The sequence below is a fragment of the Apus apus genome, chromosome 5 (genome assembly GCF_020740795.1).
Source record: "Apus apus isolate bApuApu2 chromosome 5, bApuApu2.pri.cur, whole genome shotgun sequence".
NCBI classification, from domain to species: domain Eukaryota; kingdom Metazoa; phylum Chordata; class Aves; order Apodiformes; family Apodidae; genus Apus; species Apus apus.
In genome coordinates this window covers 44,786,764-44,810,234 of record NC_067286.1, presented here as the reverse complement: position 1 = coordinate 44,810,234, position 23,471 = coordinate 44,786,764, and the positions used below count along the sequence as shown (strand labels likewise).

General features: G+C 37.1%; 1 protein-coding gene across 1 annotated transcript in view; it reads left to right on the top strand.

Moving 5' to 3' along the window:
- Positions 1-23,471, top strand: part of CEP128 (centrosomal protein 128) — a 124,300-nt gene that overhangs the window by 64,643 nt on the left and 36,186 nt on the right. Inside the window, exon 18 of the mRNA XM_051620900.1 lies at positions 10-202. Coding sequence (XP_051476860.1) covers positions 10-202 — 193 coding nt within the window. The remainder of the gene's footprint in view (positions 1-9; positions 203-23,471) is intronic.

The following is a 23,471-nucleotide window of genomic DNA, read 5'->3' as shown; positions in this document are numbered from 1 at the left end:
TTAACGTAGACTAAGCTTCAGTGGCTGTGTGAGGAGGCAAAGGAGAGGGAAAGTAAGGAAAAAAAGCTGCGACGCTACTTACTGCAGAGCCGAGAACATCTCAAGCACTTTACACAGATGAAGGAGGCTGAACATCAGTCTCTCTTTAAACAGATAAAAAACCAAGAAAAACTTCTGGAAGAAGTTCACAGAGAAAAGAGAGGTATGTTCCTGGTTCCATTTTTGTTAAGAAAAGGGAGAAAGAATTTTAAAATTCTACTAACTATCATTCCTATGTGACCTTCAAGTGTATTTTAGCAACTAGTTATTACAAACTTCGATTTGGCAATGTGGTACTGGTCGCCACAAAATCAGGTTTCTTCATTTTCCCTTGCTGACAAAAAAGGCAAATTTAATCAACTATATTTCAACCCAGTACAATGGCTGAATAACAGATGCATTTATAGCATGGGCAGTGGATATACAAGTTATTTTTCAACCTGAGACATTCCATGACCTGGGAGAAGAGGAATAATTAGCAGTGGTGGTCAGTGGCAGCCTTGGCTGCAGTGATCATGAGATGGTGGAGTTCAGGATCCTGTGTGGAAGGAACAGAATACCCAGTAGGACCAGAACTCTGGACTTCCACAGGGCGAACTTTGGCCTCCTCAATCAACTGTTAAGGGAAATCCCATGGGACAGGGTGCTGGAAGATAAAGGGGCTCATGATAGCTGGTCAACATTCAAGGACCACTTCTTGCAAGCACAGGATCAGAGCATCCCAAGGGTTAGGAAATCTAGTAAGGGAGCTAGGAGACCAGCATGGTTAAAAAAGGAACTGCTGGGCAAACTTAAGTGGAAAAGGAAAATCTACAGATCGTGGAAGGAGGGGCTGGTCACTTGGGAGGAATATAGGAATGTTGTCAGAGAATGTAGGGAGGCAATTAGGAAAGCTAAGGCCTCCTTGGAACTTAACCTTGCAAGTCAGGTTAAGGATAATAGAAAGAGCTTTTTCAAATACATAGCTAACAAAACTAACACTAGAGGCAATATTGGCCCACTGTTGAATGAGGTGGGAGCCCTGGTGACAGAGGATATAAAGAAGGCAGAGGTGCTGAACACCTTCTTTGCCTCTGTCTTTACTCCTGCAGGATTTCCCCATGAGCCCCAGATTCATATAGCCCCAGAAGTAGTCAAGATAGGTGAGGACATAGTAGATGAGGATTGGGTTAGGGATCAGTTGAGTAATCTGGACATCCATAAATCGATGGGTCCAGATGGAATGCATCCAAGGGTGCTGAGGGAGCTGGCAGAGGTCATTGCTAGGCCACTCTCCATCATCTTCAGTAAGTCATGGGTAACAGGAGAGATGCCTGAGGACTGGAGGATAGCAAATGTCACTCCAGTCTACAAGAAGGGCAAGAAGGAGGACCCGGGTAACTATAGACCGGTCAGCCTCACCTCCATCCCTGGAAAGGTGATGGAACAACTTATTCTTGTCTCTATCTCTAGGCATATCAAGGACATGGGGCTCATCAAGAGCAGTCAGCATGGTTTTATCAAGGGTAAATCATGTTTGACTAACCTCATAGCCTTCTATGAGGAAATTACTAGGTGGATAGATGATGGTAGAGCGGTAGATGTGGTTTATCTTGATTTCAGTAAGGCATTTAACACCGTCTCCCACAGCATCCTTGTAGATAAGTTGATCAAGTATGGGTTTGGTGATCAGGTAGTGAGGTGGATTAGGAACTGGTTGATGGGAAGGAGTCAGAGAGTTGTAGTCAATGGGGCAGAATCTGGTTGGAGGTGTGTGACTAGTGGAGTCCCTCAGGGGTCGGTACTGGGACCGGTGTTGTTCAACATTTTCATCAACGACCTGGATGAGGGTACAGAATGTACCCTCAGCAAGTTTGCTGATGACACGAAGCTGGGAGGAGTGGCTGACACACCAGAAGGCTGTGCTGCCATTCAGAGAGACTTAGACAGGCTGGAGAGTTGGGCGGGGAGAAACATGATGAAATTCAACAAGGGGAAGTGTAGAGTTTTGCATTTGGGGAGGAAAAACGCCATGTACCAGTATAGGTTGGGGGCTGACCTGCTGGAGAGTAGTGTAGGTGAAAGAGACCTGGGGGTCCTAGTAGACAGGAGGATGACCATGAGCCAGCAATATGCCCTTGTGGCCAAGAAGGCCAATGGCATCCTGGAGTGCATTAGAAAGGGTGTGGTTAGTCGGTCAAGAGAGGTTCTCCTCCCCATCTATTCTGCATTGGTGAGGCCGCATCTGGAGTATTGTGTCCAGTTCTGGGCCCCTCAGTTCAAGAAGGACAGGGAACTGCTGGAAAGAGTCCAGCGCAGAGCTACTAAGATGATTAAGGGAGTGGAACATCTCCCTTATGAGGAAAGGTTGAGGGAGCTGGGTCTCTTTAGCTTGGAGAAGAGGAGGCTGAGGGGTGACCTCATCAATGTTTACAAATATGTAAGGGGTGAGTGTCAGGGAGATGGAGTTAGGCTCTTCTCAGTGATGACCAGTGATAGGAGAAGGGGTAATGGGTGTAAATTGGAGCATAGGAGGTTCAAGGTGAATATCCGAAAAATTTTTTTTACTGTGAGAGTGACAGAGCACTGGAACAGGCTGCCCAGGGAGGTTGTGGAGTCTCCTTCTCTGGAGACATTCAAAACCCACCTGGATGCGTTCCTATGTGATGTACTCTAGGTGACCCTGCTCTGGCAGGGGGGGTTGGACTAGATGATCTTTCGAGGTCCCTTCCAACCCCTAGGATTCTATGATTCTATGATTCTATGATAATTATACAAGAATCTGAGGCAGCATTAGTAGATAGTGCCGCTTTTATCTGTCAAAAAGAAAGCCCACAGCAATCCCAAGTCCTGTGCAATTACTTTTTTTTAAGTTGTACGTACAAAGAACTTCAGTAAATTTTCTTCTCATCCCTTCTCATCCCTTATTCTTTGTTGCAAAATGGAGTAAGCTATGCTTTGATTCTAATTAAAATGAATGACATTGTATGTGGAATACCACAGAAGCATAGTTTTCTCCCTCTCTTGTCATACAGATCTTATTCTAGAGTATTGTGTGGCAGGCTTAGTGCTAGCATCCATACCATCCATTCTTGTCATGAAAGGGCAGATACTAATCAGATTTTACTGAGCATTGTAAAGTTCTGGTGGAGATGGAGCTCGCTGTTCCCAGCCAAGAGCCATTCTTTAATCTCAGATCAGGTACTTGTAGTTTAGTGTTTTAAAGTTTCCTGAAGATTGACTTTGAGCAGAATGTTTTTAGGAGTGGAGAAACATGCCTTCACCATGAGCTTCTTATTCTAGAGTCTCAGGAAGACAAGAAGATCTGTCTTTCGTCATTCTGCTTTTTCTCTTTATACAAGCTTATTTATACTGTGTTACTTGTAGTTTAATTAAACACATTATTTCAATGAAGAGTATTTTTATAATAAAACCAGAGCATTATAGCAGACTTGGAAAATAAACAATTTACAGCACATCTTTATTTTCATTCTTAAAACCAGATTTTCTGCTGTCAGAAATCAGTACTTTGTGTGTGGAATGGATGTGAGAGTGGATGTTTATTAAATCCAAACTTAGGTGAAGTGTAAAATTTAAAGAGTACGCTTGGTCAGGAAGAATCCATGCATGTTGTTGATTTGAGTTGCATCACTAGCTCTTACAGTCAGTTCAGAATTTATTTGTGAAGTTTATCTTCAAAGGTGTATCTTATTTATTGTCATTGCTGCTTTTAGAATACAGCACTGCATCTTTACTTCTCTGATATTTAGAAGCTTCCTTTAATTTTCAAGAGGGATTTTTGCTAAGTGCTTGGACTCAGTTGCCCAAGGAAGGTGTCATCCCTCAGGTTTTTTTGCTCATGTTTACTTTAAAACTTTGTTCTGGCCTTTACTCAGGACTCAATACAGATAATGATGGGCTCATTTTTTTGTCAGACAGAATTGATACTCTCTTTAAGAATTTTTTTAGTAGTCATCTTGTATTTAGATTGATGGAGACTTAGGTTAGAGAGTAAACTTGTAAGTAAGTGTAGTTATAGCTTCCGATAGCTTAATTATTAATGAAAATGTTTCATTAAATATTTTAACAAAAAGAAAACAATAGCAAAATAACAATAACAAATAAAAGCATTCTGGTAAGTATTTTTTAGAACAAAGCAGGTTATTTGCTTTACAAGAATGATGGATCCTGTCAAGATTTTCTTCCTCCACTTACACTTAACTTTGAAAGAGAGCATGCTTTGATCTTTGAAGCCTGAATCTTTCTGCTATTACCCTTCATTTGTTTAAAATGGTAGTATCAAGACCCTGATACAATAATGTTTTAGTCTTCTTTGAATAATTACCTGCTAACATGATCTCCCTGATGACTGATTTGCATTTTTTAATTTGAATGTGTAGGAAATAAAGCAAACCTTATTTAGTTTTTAATTCTGTTGTACCTAATATAATTTAGGTTTTGCAGAAGAATTCACAGCCTGCATTTAAATTTCAAGCTATGGGCAAAGTTATCATGGGAAATTATTAAAATGAAAAGTGGTTAAAAATAATGCTATTAACTGAGTGCAAAATCCAGCATGTAACCTTATACCTTCTATTGATATGGGCCATTCTTTTTTTCCCTAAAAATATGCTCAGTTCTGTTTGTTACTTGAGAGATTACAATTTCTGTAATTCTAAATAAATTGGAAAAAGAAAATGGAAGTAAGTTACATAGTTGTTAATATTTTCTTTGTAGCACAAAGCCATAAGCATGCTTTAAAATTCCACCAATTGCAGGATGAGAAGTAGGACTTACAAAAAGATGACAGGATGCTGACAGTGCAGCCCGGTGTTAGGTTTAAGGCCTGAAGTCAGGATACATGCACACACTGAGGGTCCGCAGACACGTAGGTATGAAATAGTAGCAGATGAAGATAGGTAACTTTGCTGTTGATGAATTTTCCCAAAACATCCTCCTTGCTGTCTTCACTTGGAAGTATTCATAAAAGCTTAATTGATTTTTAAAAAATTATTTCTGATAAAAAGAATTAATGGCAATGGAGTTTCTGTTTTATAAGGAAATAGGGAGTCAGGAGTCTTCATATGTAACTCATTGGCTCTTCACACTCCACCTTTTTTAATGAGATAAAATTTGAAACCTAGTCATGTAAGGTGGTAGTTTGTTTTTTTTTTTTCTTGGGTTTTTTGTGTGCTGACATGGAAATTAAGTACACAATTGAGCGTAGTCTTCATGTGGACAAATTTATGATTCCCTTCTTCACATTCTAATTTGTTTATATCTGATAGTCAACACATTTTGTGGATAGAGATGAAGTTATTACGATTTGGCCTATTACCAATGCATTTATATAATTTTACATGTATTTATATGTAAATATATATGTGTTTATATAATCCAGGAAGAAGTAGTTAATGATCTGCTACGTAGACATGCACAAGTCTATGCGGCCTGATGGCATTCACCCTAGAGTACCGAGGGAGCTAGCCTCACTAAGCCTCTCTCCATTTATCAACAATTCTGGTCCAGAAAGGAAGGTCCCAGATGACTGGAGGCTGGCTAATGTGATGCCCATCTACAAGAAGGGCTGGAAGGAGGATCGGGGGAATGACAGGCCTGTTAGCATGACCTCGGCACCCAGGAAGATCATGGAGAGGCTCATCTTGAGAGAGCTCACATGGCAAAGGCAGGGCTGCCAGGGGATCAGGCCCAGCCAGCATGGGTTTATGAAAGGGAGGTCTCGCATGACCAACCTTATCTCTTTCTGTGACTGTGTAACCCACCTTTTGGATCATGGGAAGGGTGTGGACGTTGTCTACCTGGACTTCTAAGGCTTTTGACACCATCTGCCACAGCATTCTCCTGGAAACGCTGGTGAATCATGACATAGACAACTGTTCTCTTCACTGGGTAAAAAACTGGCTGGATGCCCTGGCACAGAGAATTGTCATAAACAGGGTAAATTGTAGTTGGCAGCTGGTCACCAGTCGTGTCCCTCAGGGTTCAGTTTTGGGATCAGTCTTGCTCAATATCTTTATCAATGATCTGGATGCGGGGATTGAGTGCACTCTCAGGATGTTTGTACATTACACAAAATTGGGTGGGAGTGTTGATCTGCTTGAGGGTAGGAAGTTCTGCAGAAGAGCCTGAACAGGCTGCATTGATGGGCCAAGGTCAATTGCATGAGGTTCAGTAAGGCCACGTGTCAGGTCCTGCATTTCGTTCACAACCCCAGGCAGTGCTACAGGCTTGGGAAAGAGTGGCTGGAAAGCTGCCCAGCAGAAAAGGGTCTGAGGTGCTGGTTGACAGCTGGTTTAACATGAACCAGCAGTGTGCCCAGGTGGCCAAGAAGGCCAACAGCATCCTGGCCTGTATCAGAAATAGTGTGGCCAGCAGGAGTAGAGAAGGAATCGTGCCCCTGTACTCAGCACTGGGGAGGGTGCTCCTGGAGTACTGTGTTCAGTTCTGCGCCCCTCACTATAAGAAGGACATTGAGGTGCTGGAGCGTGTCCAGAGGAGAGCAACAAGGCTGGTGAAGGTTTTAGAGAACTGAAGTCATATGAGAAGTGCTGAAGGAACTGGGGATGTGTAGTCTGAAGAAGAGGCTGAGAGGAGACCTCATTGCTCTCTACAACTACCTGAAAGGAGGTTGTAATGGGGTGGGTGTTGGCCTTTTCTCCAAAGTGGATAATGATAGAACCAGAGGAAGTGGCCTGAAGTTGCAGTAGGAGAGGTTTAGACTGGATATTAGGAAAAGTTTCTATACTGAAAGAGTGGTGAGACACTGGAACAGCCTGCCCCAGGAGGTGGTTGAGTCACCATCCCTGGATGTATTCAAGAAACCTATAGACACTTCAGGGCATGCTCTTGTGGCCAAGAATGTGTCGTGTGGGTTGTTTTTTTTTGTGTTGTGGGCTTCTTTGTTTGGGTTTTTTGGTGTCTTTTTTTTTTGATTATTGCACTTGGTGATCTCAGAGGTCCTTTTCAACCATGACGATTCTGTGATTCAGTGCTTTATTTAGCTTTAGCTGCTGTGGTGTCATAGGCCTTCCAGCAATAGGTCCTCTACTCTTAATAATATTCAAGACTTTAAAATGAATATTTGCTAAACGAATAACTGGAGACAGGGAAATCAAATACAGCTGAGATTTACCATAGATAATCTGGGCCAAACTTATTTCATAAATTTGATAAGATGACTGGTAGCTACCGAATAACTGATAGATGTAATTGGAGAGGTGTGGCTGTCATCTGTATAACATACAACATAGGACTGTTGGAAGTGACAAATGGCAATGTGAAGTTTAAATATTAGAATGATAAATTAGAGTAAGGACTGTGCTACTCTGAGTGACAAAGTTGTAGTTATTGAAAGGGATAGTTCATACTGTTTAACAGATGTTGGTCAGTAGACTTTTCTTCATGAGTGAGCTTACTATGACCAGTAGGAGTATGATAATGAAAGTTGAAGCGTCAGAAAATATGGTGGTTTTGTTGGTACGTGGAGGAAGTGAAATAGCCTTGGGATCATTTAATTTCATTTACCTGATGCCAAGGACGAAATTTAATGTATTATATATTTTTACCATTTTTTATACCAATTTTTAATTTGAACCTGGAATCAGAAATTCATTATAATGTTCACAAACATTGAACAAAGTTTTGAGAACTCTTAATTAATGCACTAAGAAATAGGCAGGTTGACTTAGTATTCAATATCACTTTCCTGTGCCGCTGACTTAAATGACAGTGTATGCAAGAATTTAATTGGCTTGTTTCACAGTAATACCAACATATGTTGTTCTTTTTAATTTGAAAGCTATGGCCTTCATTACACCAATAAGTTGGTAGACAGTAGAGGAAAAAAAGAATGCATGACTGTTAATTTGAGTTCTGAGTGCTGCAATGCATAAATTGATACACCTTGGTGTTTATAAACGTCTTTTATTTTAAGAAAAGTTGTAAGACTAAACATGGCTATTTACATTTATTGGATAAATGCTCTTATATACTGAATGAAAAGCCTAGGTTTAATTACGATGCAACTAGTAGAATGTAAACATGTAATCAGTTTAATGTATAAATGACTTGAACATGAAAATTGGAAAAGCTACTTTCCCAAAGGAGAAAAGAAGACATGGCTAATAGCATAAAAAGGTGATAAGCAGAAAGAAGAAAGCAATATATCAAAATAATAGAAAATTTAAATTAAGGAGACAGAATGGTGGTGTGCTTTTGTTACTTAAAGGTAAAAAATTGAATAAATAATTACAGAATTCTGAGATGCTCAGTAATCAAATTATGGGCAAAATCCAGATGCAGAAATAAAGCAAATGAAGGCAGAATGGATTTACTCCGTGTGATATAGACTCATCACTTATTTTTTTAACACCAAATATATGTGACAGTATTGCTCAATAAAATGGATTTTCAGTCAAATTTGGTGCAAACAGATAAAAATATTTTCAGCTGCATTTGGAATGCTGCAGATGGAATGATGGAATATTTTATCAGAAAGACTAATTCGGTTAATATCCATGGATGTGATTGTCCCCAGCAACACAAACCACTGGTCTGAGTACTTAATGTAGTCTAAAAATACTCCATTCTGTTAAGTTTGTGTCCATCATAAATAATAAAAATAAGGCAGAGAAACTGTATTCTCAGTAAATTATTTTTTTCATTTCCCTTCAAGGGATCTGATATTATAGTTTATTCATGTTTTGTTTTTTTGTGGGTTTTTTGGTTTGTTTGTTTGTTTGTTTTTTTTTTGTGGGGGGGAAATAATAAAACTAGAGATCTATGGTAGACATAATAGGATAAATATTTACACTGTATTATTGACAAATGTGTTTCAGGAAGTTTTATAAGCATAAATACATCTACTAAAGATCTTAATGACATAGTTTTTTATCTTTTCCATTCTTCACCAAAGTATTTGTAAATATCTAGGATGTTTTAGGGTTTTGGATCCTCCTTTTGAATTTCTGTAGAAGCATTAACATTATCACACTCCTACCTGTGGTGTTAAACCAACTGCGTGCTATAATCCTGAGAACTAGAAGTAAGCTAACATAAAGATTAATGCATGAGAGAATATTGAATGAAGGAAAATACAATAATGTATTATAGTCTTTCAGGATTGTTTCCAGAGTAGAAGAAGTTTCGTATCACTCTCATGATGCATCAAGGTAGGCTGTAGTTTTCTTCCCTTCTTGATAAGCGTACCACCCTGGAGAGTTAAGAAACGCAGAAGACTAACAATATTTTAAAATACCTAAGAACTGAATGGGATTTGGGTTCTGATTTCAGGTTTGCAGATTTGTGCTTTGAATACTGTTCAGTGCCTAACAAGTTATTTACCTAGCATGTCACCCAATGGGGTATTTCAGGTAGTAACAACTTAGATAAAAATTAAAAAAATCTTCATATTCTTCTCTTGAAGTGATTTTGATCTCATAATCAAATTGATTTTAATAACATTGCACAAAGTATTCAATACTTCAACCAAATGGACAAGGTCTGAGGAAATATAAAGTATAAATTCCAGTTTCTTAACTAGGTTTCATTTGCATTCTGCAATCACTGAGCATGCTGAGGTCTTCTTACAGACATGTTTCAAAATCAGCTCAAATCACAATGATCTTATTATTATTACAGAGAAATGTTTGAAGGTAGGAAATATAATGTCTTTTTCACATTTTTTTTCTTAATTTTCATATATTACCTCATATTATCCTTGTATGACAACACAGTCCTTTCTGTGGCAGCAAGAAACATAGCAAGGTATTAAGATCATTTCTTATTGAAACAGAAAATTCTTTCTAAGCATACAAGAGAAAATCACCACAATACATGTTTTTGCTGGTGAGCTTCAAAATGCATAAAGATTAAATATAGTTACTATTAACATAATTAATTTCTTCTTAATAATGTTCTTGCCCTTTAAATAATGTTTGGTTTTTTTAATGTGATGGGGGAAGGAGGAGGGAGGACTTAGAAGTTATTTTAAACTTAGCCAAAATGAACCTGCATACAGAGTCTTAGAAGAATGGAAATAAGCCCAAATCATTTGGAAATCTTACCATGTGGTTTTTGTATTGGAAAACTGGAAATACCAGTCCTGGAGATGTGTTGCTCTAATAATCTAGTATTTCATGCAACTATTTTTTGTTTGCCATTATCTTTCTATGCTCTTATAAAAATATGGCTGCCATTGTGAAAAAGTGAAGGTAAGAGATGAGATCAAACTAGCTAAGATGTTTTTAAGACTTTCTTTGATTTTATTTTTCTTTATTTCTGAATAAAATACTTTAAATACTATAAATATACTTCAAATACTTTAAACTTCTATACAAATTTACAGTTTAGAAAGCATGGATTATTCCTTTAAACATTAAATTGCTGAGTTTGTAGTGCACACTAACAGTAAGAGTCTATGAGTTTAATTTCTTGGCTTAGCTACACATACTGGAAACTAAAAATTAACAAAAGTAACATGGGGGATGAGGATTTAATGTATGTTATATAGGCAGGATCTATTATTTATTTTTTTCTTCCTGTTGTGAATCATTACTCTTTTCTTTAAACTAAGTTAAAGAGCTGATGTTCTAAAAGCTATTGGGTATTTAGGTTTTTTACAGCTGTTGAAATTATGGCATAGGAGTATATATAATAGAGTTTTACTATAATACTGCTTTAACACTACACAATAAAGAGAATCTTGTAAGCATCTGTGCAACTTTATCAGAATTCCTTGACTTAGCATGGAAGGCATTGTCACACTTTGAGGTTATATAGGATTTCCATACCAAATAGTATCACTGTTTTAGAATTATTAAAAGCAACCAAATAAACCCCACAAAAACAACAAACCAACCAACACTTTCAAGCTTGTGACTTGAATTTAATATTTTCCTGCAAAGTGCAGAACAGGAGCATACTATCTGTCACTCAGTCTTCATTACAAATAACATTCCCAGCACACTCTTTAGTATCTGATAAGGTGCCTGTTTAATTAAATAATATGCTGTTTTACAGGAAATTAATCTGAAGCAAGAGCTTTATCATCCTCCCACTTATTGCCATAATCAAAGTAATTTTAGTCTAAAATACAAATGAAATGTTGGAAATTTGACTAGAAATTAAAAGGAACTTATTATCTAAGATTTTTAATATAATAAAGCTTTTGACATTAAAAAGTATTAGAAATCTTGCATATTGCTATATTATATATTTAGTAGCTTTTAAAATTACAGCTAATGTTATGGTTTTGCCTAGGATTTATCAAGCTGTATTAAAATATTAGAATTCATATTTCAGTATAGTTCATTAATAAGTTAAGAGGTTTTATATCCTTTCAGCTGACATGCATTTTTTTCCCAAAGTGAATACTGATGATACCATGTTTTTGGAGAAGTGAAATTTCGGTTCTATTTCACTAGCTTCAGTCACCAGTAAAACCAACTCTTTCTGTTGACTGCATACAATAAAATAGTTTTAATTACAGAATGAACATAACAAGTCACTCCTTGAAAAAAAGGAAAACAAGCAATTTTTTTCTATATAAAGGTTAAATTTACTAAAGTGGTTAATAAATCTGTTTGCATTGTTTTCCTTCTAATGGTTTAAATATGACAAATTGCTAGATTATAATCAATTTAATGTCTGTATTGCTTTGATTAGCATCTTCAAGGTAATACCTGATTGTATCTGAAATTCAGCTTTTGTTTACTGTTTGACTGAGTCTCCTTGTTTTTTATTTACAAACTGTGCTTGGTATTTTTAAATGTTTTACAGATTTCGTAATTAAAAACATTTTAAAGGATTTTGCTTTTTCAGTCAAGCTAGGCAAGAAAATTAACTATCTAGTTCATAGAACAATAATCTATAAAGCTTTTTTTCCAAATAAGTGTTATTCTTTAGTTTATTGAAAACCCACTTGTAATAATGGGCACTTATATTTAAATCTTCTTTATTGTGTTTTAAGAATCACAGTATTTGTCTTGAGTGAGTCTATGATATCTTTATCTAAGTTTGAAACATAGTCTTGCTGTGATTTGTATAACTTTGCCTAATTTATAAAGGTCTCCAGTCGCAGGTTATTAAGCACTGTTATTAAAAATTGTTGCTGTAAAAGACTGGGTTTTTTGATGGACAGACACAATATCTGAGTCTTAGAGATAACGTGCTTGCAGCTGGTTATATAAAAAAAGAAAGGAGAACTAAGGATAATGCTGCATCTGCTGTTTCCCAGTCTAATTTCTTAATTCTAGACCACCTTTCTACTCTGAATTTTTTTTTTTTTAAATACAAACATTCATATTGCAGTACTTATTTTCCAATATTTGACCATCAGTTTTATACAACATTATATACTACCACTATGTAAGTCTCTGTTTAACAGAAAATTTTTAAATGCAAAATATATTCATGGCATTAATTCTTGTTTCACAATCCTAACACTTATAAGAATGATTTTTGTGTGGGGTTTTGTTAATTTTTAGTTTATCTGGTAAATTGAGATACCTACCACAAGAGAAAGATACAAAGAACAAAAGCTGAGAAAACGCTTGATTGAAATATGTATGTACTTCATGCATACGTACATAGGGCATCAGTGTATTTTTTAAGTACAAACTTAAGATGCCTGGACAAAAGTTTGAATTTCTTATTCTAATTACAGTTGACAAGTTGGCCATAAAACATGACTTTCTGGACTCATTTGAAGCTCTAGGAACAGCAGTTTCTGAAAAGAATGTTTGAATTTTGTGTGCATGGAAAAACATTTCAATTTACAAAGTCATTATGCCATTTCGTGCAAGATACTGTATCAAATTAAAAATCCTAATGAAAGCATTTTATTCCAAATACGATGTGCTTAAACTCCATGGAGTGCATTTTTATTAAAGAAGAATTCAAAGGACAGAACTAGCTTAGCACAATCTTGAGTATAATGCAAAGATTGTAAAATTGCCAAAATATTGTTTTAAAATTTCAGAATCAGAAACTGAAGAAGTTACTGGTTTAAAAATAATTGAAACTTTTTGTCCCCCACTAATAATGTATGCTATGAAGAGCAGTAAATTTTTTTGCACAGCTGCAGTTGTAATTTGGAAAAACATACTTCAGCAAAGTATTTTGGCTCCCGTTAACTTGTTAAGAAATGCTTTGAATTTCAAGGAGGCTGAGTTTAGAAGTTTTCTCTTATCTCCTTCTGGAGGTGGGACAATGCCAAGAAAACAGTATCATAGGCATATAGTCTGCTAATAACAGAAAAGCTGAATTTTTGTTCACTTCCAGGTTAAGGCACTATGGTGGCCTTTTAGCTCAAGCAACAATGATTTACAGAGACCTAGCCTGGAAGCACCCTCCTGCAAAATACTGCACTCCTAGGCTGCTGTCAGTAGCAGTGTGCTTTATCATTTTGTGATAATGGTGAGATATCTGAAATAGTAACAAATAAATATGAAACCTTACAATCCAAAGACTGTACTGCTTAGTCTGGATAGAATTCAATAGAATAGAATAATTATTCTGAATTTTGTCCATCTTTCTTCTCTTGATTTTTTTTTTTTTTTTTTTCCCCAGAGGCATTCCTAAAGATTTAATCTATGATGAAAAGTGAAATAAATTAAAATAATTTCTGCCTGGCTTTATGACCTCTTTACAATGTCATTCTGTATTAATTTCTTCAGTTAAGAGATTGTTAATAACTGAAAATAACCTAAAAGAGTAATTTTAAAATTCAAACAATTTTGAAGGAAAATATTTAACTCTACTTTTTGCTTATGGAGTAATGAAGCAAGCTTAACACTCAGTGTGCAGGAAAAAATGTAGATAATACTTTATTTCAGAGAATATGGACTCCATTATTGAATTTGTGTATCAGTCTGATGCTGTCAGACAACTTAAACATTTAATTGCCTGAAGAGCTGTTAAACTGAGAAGTTTCACTTAGGTCTCTCTCCTCCTATTTTGAGCTATAAAATGCAGCTAAGGATACATTAGCAAATGCATATGCAGATCCAAGGAGAGGTATAGTGGTAACAGAATTAGTATTGGCTAATTAAGAGAACACATTGTGAGGATATTTTAAGAATAGTAGGAAAAAAGAAAATTTCCTTCAAAACTTAATCTCCTTGCCTTTATACTGTGTGTAAAGAATAAGGCTGAAAGAGATGCTGTCAGAAAGCTTGATGTAGTCAGAGAAACCTAGCATGATTAATTTAAAAAATATTCTGAAAGTTGACTATGCTTTGTATTTTATTTTCATTGTTAATTCTGTAGATTGTAATACAGAAGAAAAAAATCTGGTCCTTATGTTGAGTAAAAGACCTTTTGTGATAAATATGCTGGCAGCATAAAGGTAATGTTGCAGCAAAGTGAAATTATACTAGAAGGAGAAAAACTACAAGAAGGAAAAAAATACAGGATCCACTGAAAGGCATGCAAACTTTTACATAAGAGACATAAAACAATTTCTGAAAAGCAACTTTTAATTTTGGTTATTTTCTTTTCTGAAAACAGTTTAGAACCATATTTTGACAGTGCAAAACATTTTAGAGCTAGGGCTTAAGCCTTTTCTTGTAGGCTCAGGAGCTTTAATTTGCTGCCATTCTAGGTTGTCTTGCACAACATAAAAAACAAGGGGAAAGAAATTGGGACATCTCTTAAGATTACTAATGGATTAAAAAAATATTATATAAATAGTATAAATTTTCAACACTGAGTATACATTCTGAGAGACTTGTTTCCTGTAGGGAGTTCTCAAGGGGCATGAGCAGGTCCATGCATATTTAGGGGCATATTTAGTAAAGCACATTTACTATTTGCTTGGTACCTTTCCAGTCCTGACATTGTTGAACATTTATTCCTAACGTAGGAGATGGTGCCCCAGCTGTTGAAAACCTCTTTGTAGGTTTTTGTTTGTTAATATGCATTATAAAGTGTGCTACCAGAGGCATGTATCACAGAAACCATATCAAGTATTTTGTCAGCTTTGCAAACTTCACTTCTTTCCCAGCAGTTTGTTGAGATTAAACAGACATGCAACTATGATGTAAATAGCTACAAAAATTAGGTATGTAGGGTATACAATGTGTTTGTCCCATTTACGGTGGCAGTTTTGTGGGATTCTGACAGAGTCATTTTGCCTCCTCTTTGCTAAATGTTAATTGAATGTTTCTACCTGTAGAAATTACGTAGTGTTGGGAGAATAGGATAAGCTATTCTATAATGAACATAACTCTGCAGCTTTTGTCAGCCTCATAATAAGATTTTCAGTGTCTGAGTGTCACAAAATTTTATTACTAGTTTATTATACTTCTCATACTGGATATTAATTTCTCTGTGTAATCTCTCTTACCCTCTTATCTTTTTAATCAATGAAAACAGCAGTGTGAACTTGGTTTTGTTGTGATCAGACTCTAGGAATTAGACTGATCAGTAATAAAAAGTCAAATTTCGCTTGAAAATGGCATATATTCCACCATGCAAGAGAAAAGCAAAGCTCTGGTGTTGCTATTCAGTTTGTTAAATTAGGGAAAAAAAATCAAATAATGTTTATATCCTTGAGCATGAGACGCAATTAGTAACTTAAATGTTTTGGAATCTCCTCCTAATTTATTTTTTTTTTTAAGTATGGGTGATTTTTTTTCCTCAGCTTTATGTATTAAATGTTTTTCTCTGAAAAATTTAGTAGAATTGTTATGCTGCAGATTTTTGCACATGGGTACATGGAGGGAATAATTAGCTTTTGCATTTAGATATTAGAATTTTCAGAAGAGGGTTTTAGATATTAAGTGAAGTGTTGCCAGTTGCTGGGAGCTAAATTGTTTACCACCTGAGTTGATAAGTCTCATTGACATATCATTATCAGCAGGACAGTACAACAACAGGGTTGTCCTGCAAAGGAAAAAACTCAAAGCCTAATTACAGCTGAGAAAATGAGGGATAAGAGTTACTGTTATGGCTTTCTTCATAATTGCCAGCTTACAGTATTTCACCTCTTCCTCTAAAGCATGTGTGGGCTGGTAAGTTGTTACATAACTGCTAGTTGCATTATCTTGTGATTTCTAATACCTGTCTAATTACAAAGAAGACACTTCTGTAAACTTGGGCAAGTTCTCTGTTTTGCAACAGGACACACTGACTTCTGTGTGTATGCTTGGTTGAAAAAAAATGCTTTCTTAGAAGCTGTTAGTGTCTTAGTGACACATAAGGCCACCAGGTAGAATTAAAAGCTTTCTTACAGCAGTTATCGGGGACTGAATCTCACAGAGCTATAACTGTTTTGTGTGCTTTACTCTTCTGACAGTTTATTAAAATGCCCAAGATGCTAAAAAAATCCCTTTTTTCCAAGATTGGTAGGGAGACTTAATTTGGGGACCAGTATCTTTTGGCTTCCTATCTTATCTGCTGCCCTTTTCTGTGAACGTTGCAAATGATCATTCAACTCTGATCTTCAAACAGCCCAATTAGAAAGAACGCTTCTAAGATCCTGAGTTACTCATCTCAAGTAAAAACTGTTCTTGAGTAGAAAAGCTTTCTGTTTTGCAGCTAATGGCCTCCCTTCATCTGTCTAGTTACTTGAATTGTTCTAGGTGCTTCAAAAAACTTGATAACCTTCATCTTTGACCCTTCCTTAGCTGTGAGGTCCAAGATCAGCTTTGTGTGTTTTTGCATTAAGATATGCAGCTGCCTTTCAGATGTAGCCAAAAGGAAATTTGCTGATATGCATAAATATGGATGGAATGATAAACATCAAAAAAAGGAAAAGCCAAGGATATTAAGATAGAGAACTCACTAAAGAAAGTGGCATTCAATTTCCTGTTTTGCCATTTATATATGCCATACCGTAATTTTTATGTAGCCACTATGCCCATGAAAATAGCAACATAATTTTCTAAAACAAGAAATAAGAAATTATCTTTTCAAGCTTCTGATTGCTGAATGAAAATGAAGTAAGTTTCAGTTTCTTTCCATGTACTCTTGGAAGATTATAGTCATCATCAGAAAGGAAATATTTCTCCATTCAGGTGAGAATTGTAACAATTACATATTATATGCAGTGACAGAATGTTCAACTACATTTTCTGTTTAAAATGTCAGCTGTTCTGGAGACCTCACTTTGAGAACAGTCTTTACTATTTATTTTTTTAAAAATATAATGCTGATTTTTTTAGTGTTTTTTTTTTTGTTTTGTTTTGTTTGTTTTTTCTTTCATGGTTATTTAATAGGGTTTCTAATAAAAACTATGGGAGCAAAAGCCATTGGTTAGTTGGCTTGGGCAGATATGTGCTGCAGACAGCAGTGTGATTACAGCTCACACACACAAAACCAAAACAAGGGAGATCATATTTACTCTGTCATAGATCATAGAATTCCATACAAACTGTGATTTAAATCTATTTTAAAAAGAGTGGCTACACCTACCCAGAGAGAAGCCTGAAGTCTTTGTGATTGATGCTCATTGAGACAGTACCAAACCCAAGTTACGGACTTTCTTTGAAGTACCTTTGTTTGGTGTTTGGATTTTGTGTTGATCAGAGGTGTGGAAGTATGGTTACAGGACAATGTTCCTTAGCTCACATAAGAAGAAAGCATAGATAGTAACAATGCTGGGTTTTCCTACTATAGTCCATCTGTTTTTCATCTTTAACTTGAGCATGATAAGTTGAAAAAATAATGATCTTGACTTGTTGTTGATCTTCTACTGACTAGAATCTTCTAAAACAGCCTGAGACAGCTGATGTTGTTCAGCATGGAAAAGAAAAGACTCCGGGGAGGTGTTATAGCAGCCTTCCAGTACCTGAAGGGGGCCCACAGGAAAGATGGGGAGGGGCTTTTTACAAGAGCATGTAGTGAGAGGTGAAAGGGTAATGGCATTAAACTGGAATAGGGGAGATGTAGTTTAGACATTAGGAAGAAAATCTTCAGTGTGAGGGTGGTGAGACATTGAAACAGTTTGCCCAGGGAGGTTGTGGATGCCCCCTCCCAGGAAATGTTCAAGGCCAGGTCAGATGGGGCTTTAAGCAACGTGGTCTAGTGGGAAGTGTCCCTGCCTATGCAGGAGGGCTGGAACTAGATGATCTTTAATGTCCCTTCCAACCCAAATAATTGTATGATTCTGTGATACTGCAGATTTATGAATGTAGTTTTTGTAAGTAAATATTTAATTTGTAAGCAGGAAATTACAGAATCCTGAAACTCCAAACTGTTTTCAAAACAGCCAACCAATATATTAATTAAAAATAATTGACAAAAATTAAATTTTAGCAACTCCGTTCTTGATACCTGGTGTGTTCTATGTTTATTTTTGTGGCAGAAGCCACACATTTCAGACAAGCTTTTGCTTTCCTGCATTAATTTTGTATAGTTTTGTTCAGGTTTTTTTTTTCATGGTACTATTCTTGACATCTATAGTACTTCTTTTCAGACAAGAAAATTCTTTTTTTCTGTTTGAATTATTATTTTATTGTGAGTTAAATTTATTTTTTTAATAAATTATTAAATAGAGGCATAAAGAGAACTTTAGTCCATAGTGGCTTTCTCTGTCAGTACAATCATAGCTTAGTCAAAGCTTCAAATAAGAAAATTATGGTGGTGTCACCCTACAGCAGATGAATCAGATTAAAATTCACAGTGTAAGGACACTCACAGGAGAATTAATACTTCTTGCTGAGGAAAAGTAGCTGCTTGGGATCAGGACAAGTTCGTTGATTAATGAGACTGCCAAAAGCTAAAATACAGGTGGTCTGACTTGATATGGTTTTACATCTCTCTAGGGAAGAGTTCAACAAAGAACATTTTGCAAACAGAAGGTTTTCTATAGCTCTCAGCTGTGGCTCACTGATTTCTCAGTGCTTCTGTGCATTAATAGCTCTTTATTGCTCTCCCAGCTGTGTTGATTTTGATGTACCATCTCACTAGATTCTAGAGGAGACCCGTGATTCTATTCTAGCAGGAACTGAGCTTACTTAAGTACAAGCAATACCTGGGACAGCACCTCTGAATTCATAATAGTGGCAGCTGTTCAGAGAAGACATTCATAGCTCTAGATGACAAATCTCCATAATGATTTGCATAGAATGGACAGTTCCTCTTCCATAGACAAAGATGTATTTGGCACTCCTTATAAAGATTACTACTTACACATCAGTAATTACTCAAGAGCTGCAGTAAGGTTTCATCCCATGCCTATCAGTTTCATTGTGATGCTGGCACCTGTAATAGATGCCCAGAGCCTATAGGAGGGGTGCATGTCAGCAGGGGAGCACCTGGAGTGCTGCATAATGAATTCCCATCCCTCCAGCTAGTCAGTTAACTTCACTGGAGGCCCAGCTTAAATGCCTCTATGCAAATGGACACAGCATTGAGAATAAGCAGGAGTTAGAGATGTATGTGTGTCTGCAGGGCTATGATCTTATTAGCATCATGGAGACCTGGTGGGATGGATCCTATGACTGGAGCATCAAAATGGAGGGTTATAAACTTTTTAGGAAGGGCAGGCAGGGGAAATGAGGTGGGGGTGTTGCCTTCTATGTTAAAAACTAGCTGGAGTGCATGGAACTCTCCATGGGGATGTATGAGGAGCTAACTGAGAGCTTATGGGTTAAGATTAAAGGGAAGAAAGGGACAGGTGACATTTACAGTGGGGATCTGCAACAAGCTGCCTGACCAGGAGGGCATTATAGATGAGGCACTCTACAGACATAGGAGCAGCTTCACATTCACAAGCCATGGTACTCATGGATGACTTCAACCACCCTGATATCTGTTGGAGGGACAAGTCTGCAGAGCACAAACAATCCAGGAGGTTCCTAGAGTGCATGGATGACAACTTCCTTTTCCAAGTAATTGAGGAACCAACAAGGAGAGGTGCTATGCTGGACCTTGTCCTCACGAGCAAGGAGAGATAGGCCAATGCCAACCTCATGGAGTTCAACAAGGCCAAGTGCAGGGTCCTGCACCTGGGTCGGCACAACCCCAGGCACAAATACAGGCTGGGGGGAGAATGGTGAGAGAGCAGTCCTGAGGAGAAGGACTTGGGGGTGGTAGCAAGATGAGAAGCTTGACATGAGCTGCCAGTGTGCACTCACAGCTCAGAGGGCCAACTGCATCCTGGGCTGCATCAAAGGAACTGTGGCCAGCAGGGCCAGGGAGGTGATTCTGCCCCTCTACTTGGCTTTGGTGAGACCCCACCTGGAGTACTGCGTATAGCTCTCGAGCCCTCAGTACAGGAAAGACATGGAACTGTTGGAGAGGGCCCATAGAAGAGCCACCAAGATGATCAAAGGCCTGGAGCACCTCCGCTATGAAGACAGGCTGAGAGAGTTGGGGTGTTCAGCCTGGAGAAGAAGAGGCTCCAGGGAGATCTTATAGTGGACTTCCAGGCCCCTGAAGGGTCCTAAGGAAAGCTGGGGAGGGCTTTTTACAAGGGCATGTGGTGATAGGATGAGGAGTAATGGTTTTAAACTGAAAGAGGGTAGATTTAGGTTAGACATCAGGAAGAAATTCTTCACCATGAGGGTAGTAAAGCTCTGGAAAAGGTTGCCCAGGCAGGTTGTGGTAGCAGTCTCCCTGGAGGTGTTCAAGGCCAGGTTGGATGAGGCTTTGTGCAGCCTGGTCTAGTGGGAGGTGTCCCTGCTTATAGGGGGGAAGATTGGAACCGGATGATCTTTAACATCCCTTACAACCTTAACTGTTCTCTGATTCTAGGATTCTAAGGTCTCTAGGTATGATCTGCCAGTCCCAGGAGAGCCTCTGTTTTAATAATATGCCACACATACTTGTTTTCTCCCTCTACTGTAATTTCATATAGCCCTTTCTCCTCCTTCTCCTTCTCCCCACCCTGTTTCTCTTCTTATAGACATACTTTTTCTTAGGCCTTGCTTTTACTTGAACCTTGTTTTTTTTCTCTCGATTCATGTGCCATAAGGTACACAGCTTGACATAAGAGAAGTAAGACTTTTGGAGTAGCAGAGTCCAAGAAAACATTTCAGATTTAAGAAAACTGAATGTCTCTGTTTGAAAAAATAAAATCCTGAATGCTTACTGTCAACTGTAGTGTGCTCCCTCCAGAAGTGAGATTGTTCTGTGGTTCTTAATATAGAGCACTAGTCTCCAAACTTCTTAATCATACCATATCAGTAATTTCTTTTTGTGCATGCATCCCTAATTATATCTTTATTGATAATAAATATACATACAATAAATATACATGTGTATTGATAATCAAGAAATATACGCACCTTTGGGATTGCAGCCCCACTGAGCTAGAAGACCATTATACTTTTCACAATGGAGCCATCTTTGGTTCAGAAAAAGACGTTTTTATTTTATCACTTCAAGGTTCACTGATATCTCCGTGCCACTAAGTTTCTTTTACTGAAACTTACTAAAGCATCTAGGAAGTGATGCTTCCTTTGAGGAGTTGTTCTTCAGTCATTATTTAACTAGAAAGTAAGGTCTGTCAGGACCTCTACAGTGTGTCTGCTAGTGGATGACGTCATTCAAAGGAAAAAAATGGATTGACTGCTTATAGCTGTTTTTCAAGATATGTTAGCTGTGTATCTTCACAACCCTCCCTCTTACTCCACCTACAGTAGCTTTCAATTGAGAATCAGTGTGGTCCAAAATAAATGTGGTAGACATAGTTTAACATCTCTCTCTCACCTTAGAAGTTAGGCAATTGCTAAGACATAATGAAATTTTTGCTGTTATCCTATTTTGCATTCATAAGAATGTCTTTTGTGTGGATGCCAGTGCACTTTAAGCCTTACATCAGCTCAGTGAAGATAGGGAAATATTTTCTTGAAAAATTTTTAAGTGAAGCATGGAAAATTTCCCAGGAAGATATTAACATGAGTTGCAGAGCCAGGAATAGAACTAAAAAGTCTTACATAAGCATTAGGGGAAAAAAAATTAAAAAAATCTTTTGATAAAGGCTTCTTTTAAAAATGCATAAGCAGCACTTTGGGACATATAATTTTTGTTTGGCTACTTTGTGAGACAGTTTTCTGAATGTATTTAATTTCATTTTCAGACAAACTATTCCAACACAAACCCATTTGGACTGTACAAGAGGTTATAGCAACTCCGCATAGTATCTTGCATACGTGAACTGTGTATGTGAAATATACACGTATCCACTTTTGTACTTTTGAAGTCAGTGTCAGGCAAACACTATAGTTTCAGGTATTGGTAGGTACAGAGGGGTTACAGAACTGAAGATGAGAATTTAGGACAGCTTCTTGGGACTAATGTAAAGCTGGAAGAGGTTCTCTGAATGAAGTATGGGAGATAGTTTGCTTTGAGTATCTGCATCAAATATGAATCACATGAAAAGGAAATAATAAAGAGAAATAATGGTGTCAAACATAAGGAGGAATTATTGAAGGAAATAAATTAGAAGCAAAATCTACTTATGCAAAGAAGTTTTTGACAGTCCAAACATCATGTTTAAAACAAAGGGAAGCATTTATTTTTACACAGTACATGCTTCAACTCTAGAAACTCATTTCTTGTTGCAAAATGTTCTGGCATCCAAAACAAATGTGTTCAATGAAGAAGTAGTCATGGAGGCCATGGATCATGGATGGTCCAGATGCAGTCTTTTTCTTAGCAATTCTCTCAGCTGCTCATTTCTGGAAGCTACCATTAGAGCAAATAGATTTACCGTTTTTTATCCTTCTATCTTAACATCCCCTCATGCTTGCTGTCTAATGTGGGATGTAGGCTACGTGATTTTTAAACTTCAACCAGTAAGATACCATTAATTCCTGAAAGCCTCATAAAAATAATTGAGCACATGAATGACCTGAATAGAAAATTATCAGAGAATCTCAGGCTGCACTTCTCCATTGTTCCTCACCCCCCCGAATGATTAAATTCCCCTTCTGTATGTTACCCTTTTACCAAAAGCAATTAGTTTCTTTGCAAGTAAGGAAAAACAGACCAGGTCAGCACTGAAGATGTGACCTTTTAAAAGTTGTTCTAAAAAATATCAAAAGTACTTAAGCCTCAGATAATAGTAATAAAACACAGTAGTTCTGTTTCCTGCATAGCAGTAAGTCTCTTAGGGAATCTGAACAGTGAACTGTTTCCTTCTCTCTGAGCTTTAGGTGCTTTTTTTCTAATCTCTGTTACGACTGTGTGTACTGCTTCAGGTTAATGCAAACTCACTACTGCAAGTTTAAGAATCTGTTTTGAAGTTCCCCAGCAAAAATAAAAGTGTATACCTAAAAGTTATCGAAAAATTAATGAATTAAAAAAGTTTCAAAGTTTTGTATTCTTGTGTGAACTATATTATTTTGAAATATTGACTACGTTACTAAACACTCCAGTAGCTAATAAACTGCTAGAGTTTACAAAAGCAAAGAATATGACAAAAGGGAATCCTTTTGTTTAATGGTATTCCTTTGAATTTGGAGGTCATTTTACATGTGTAT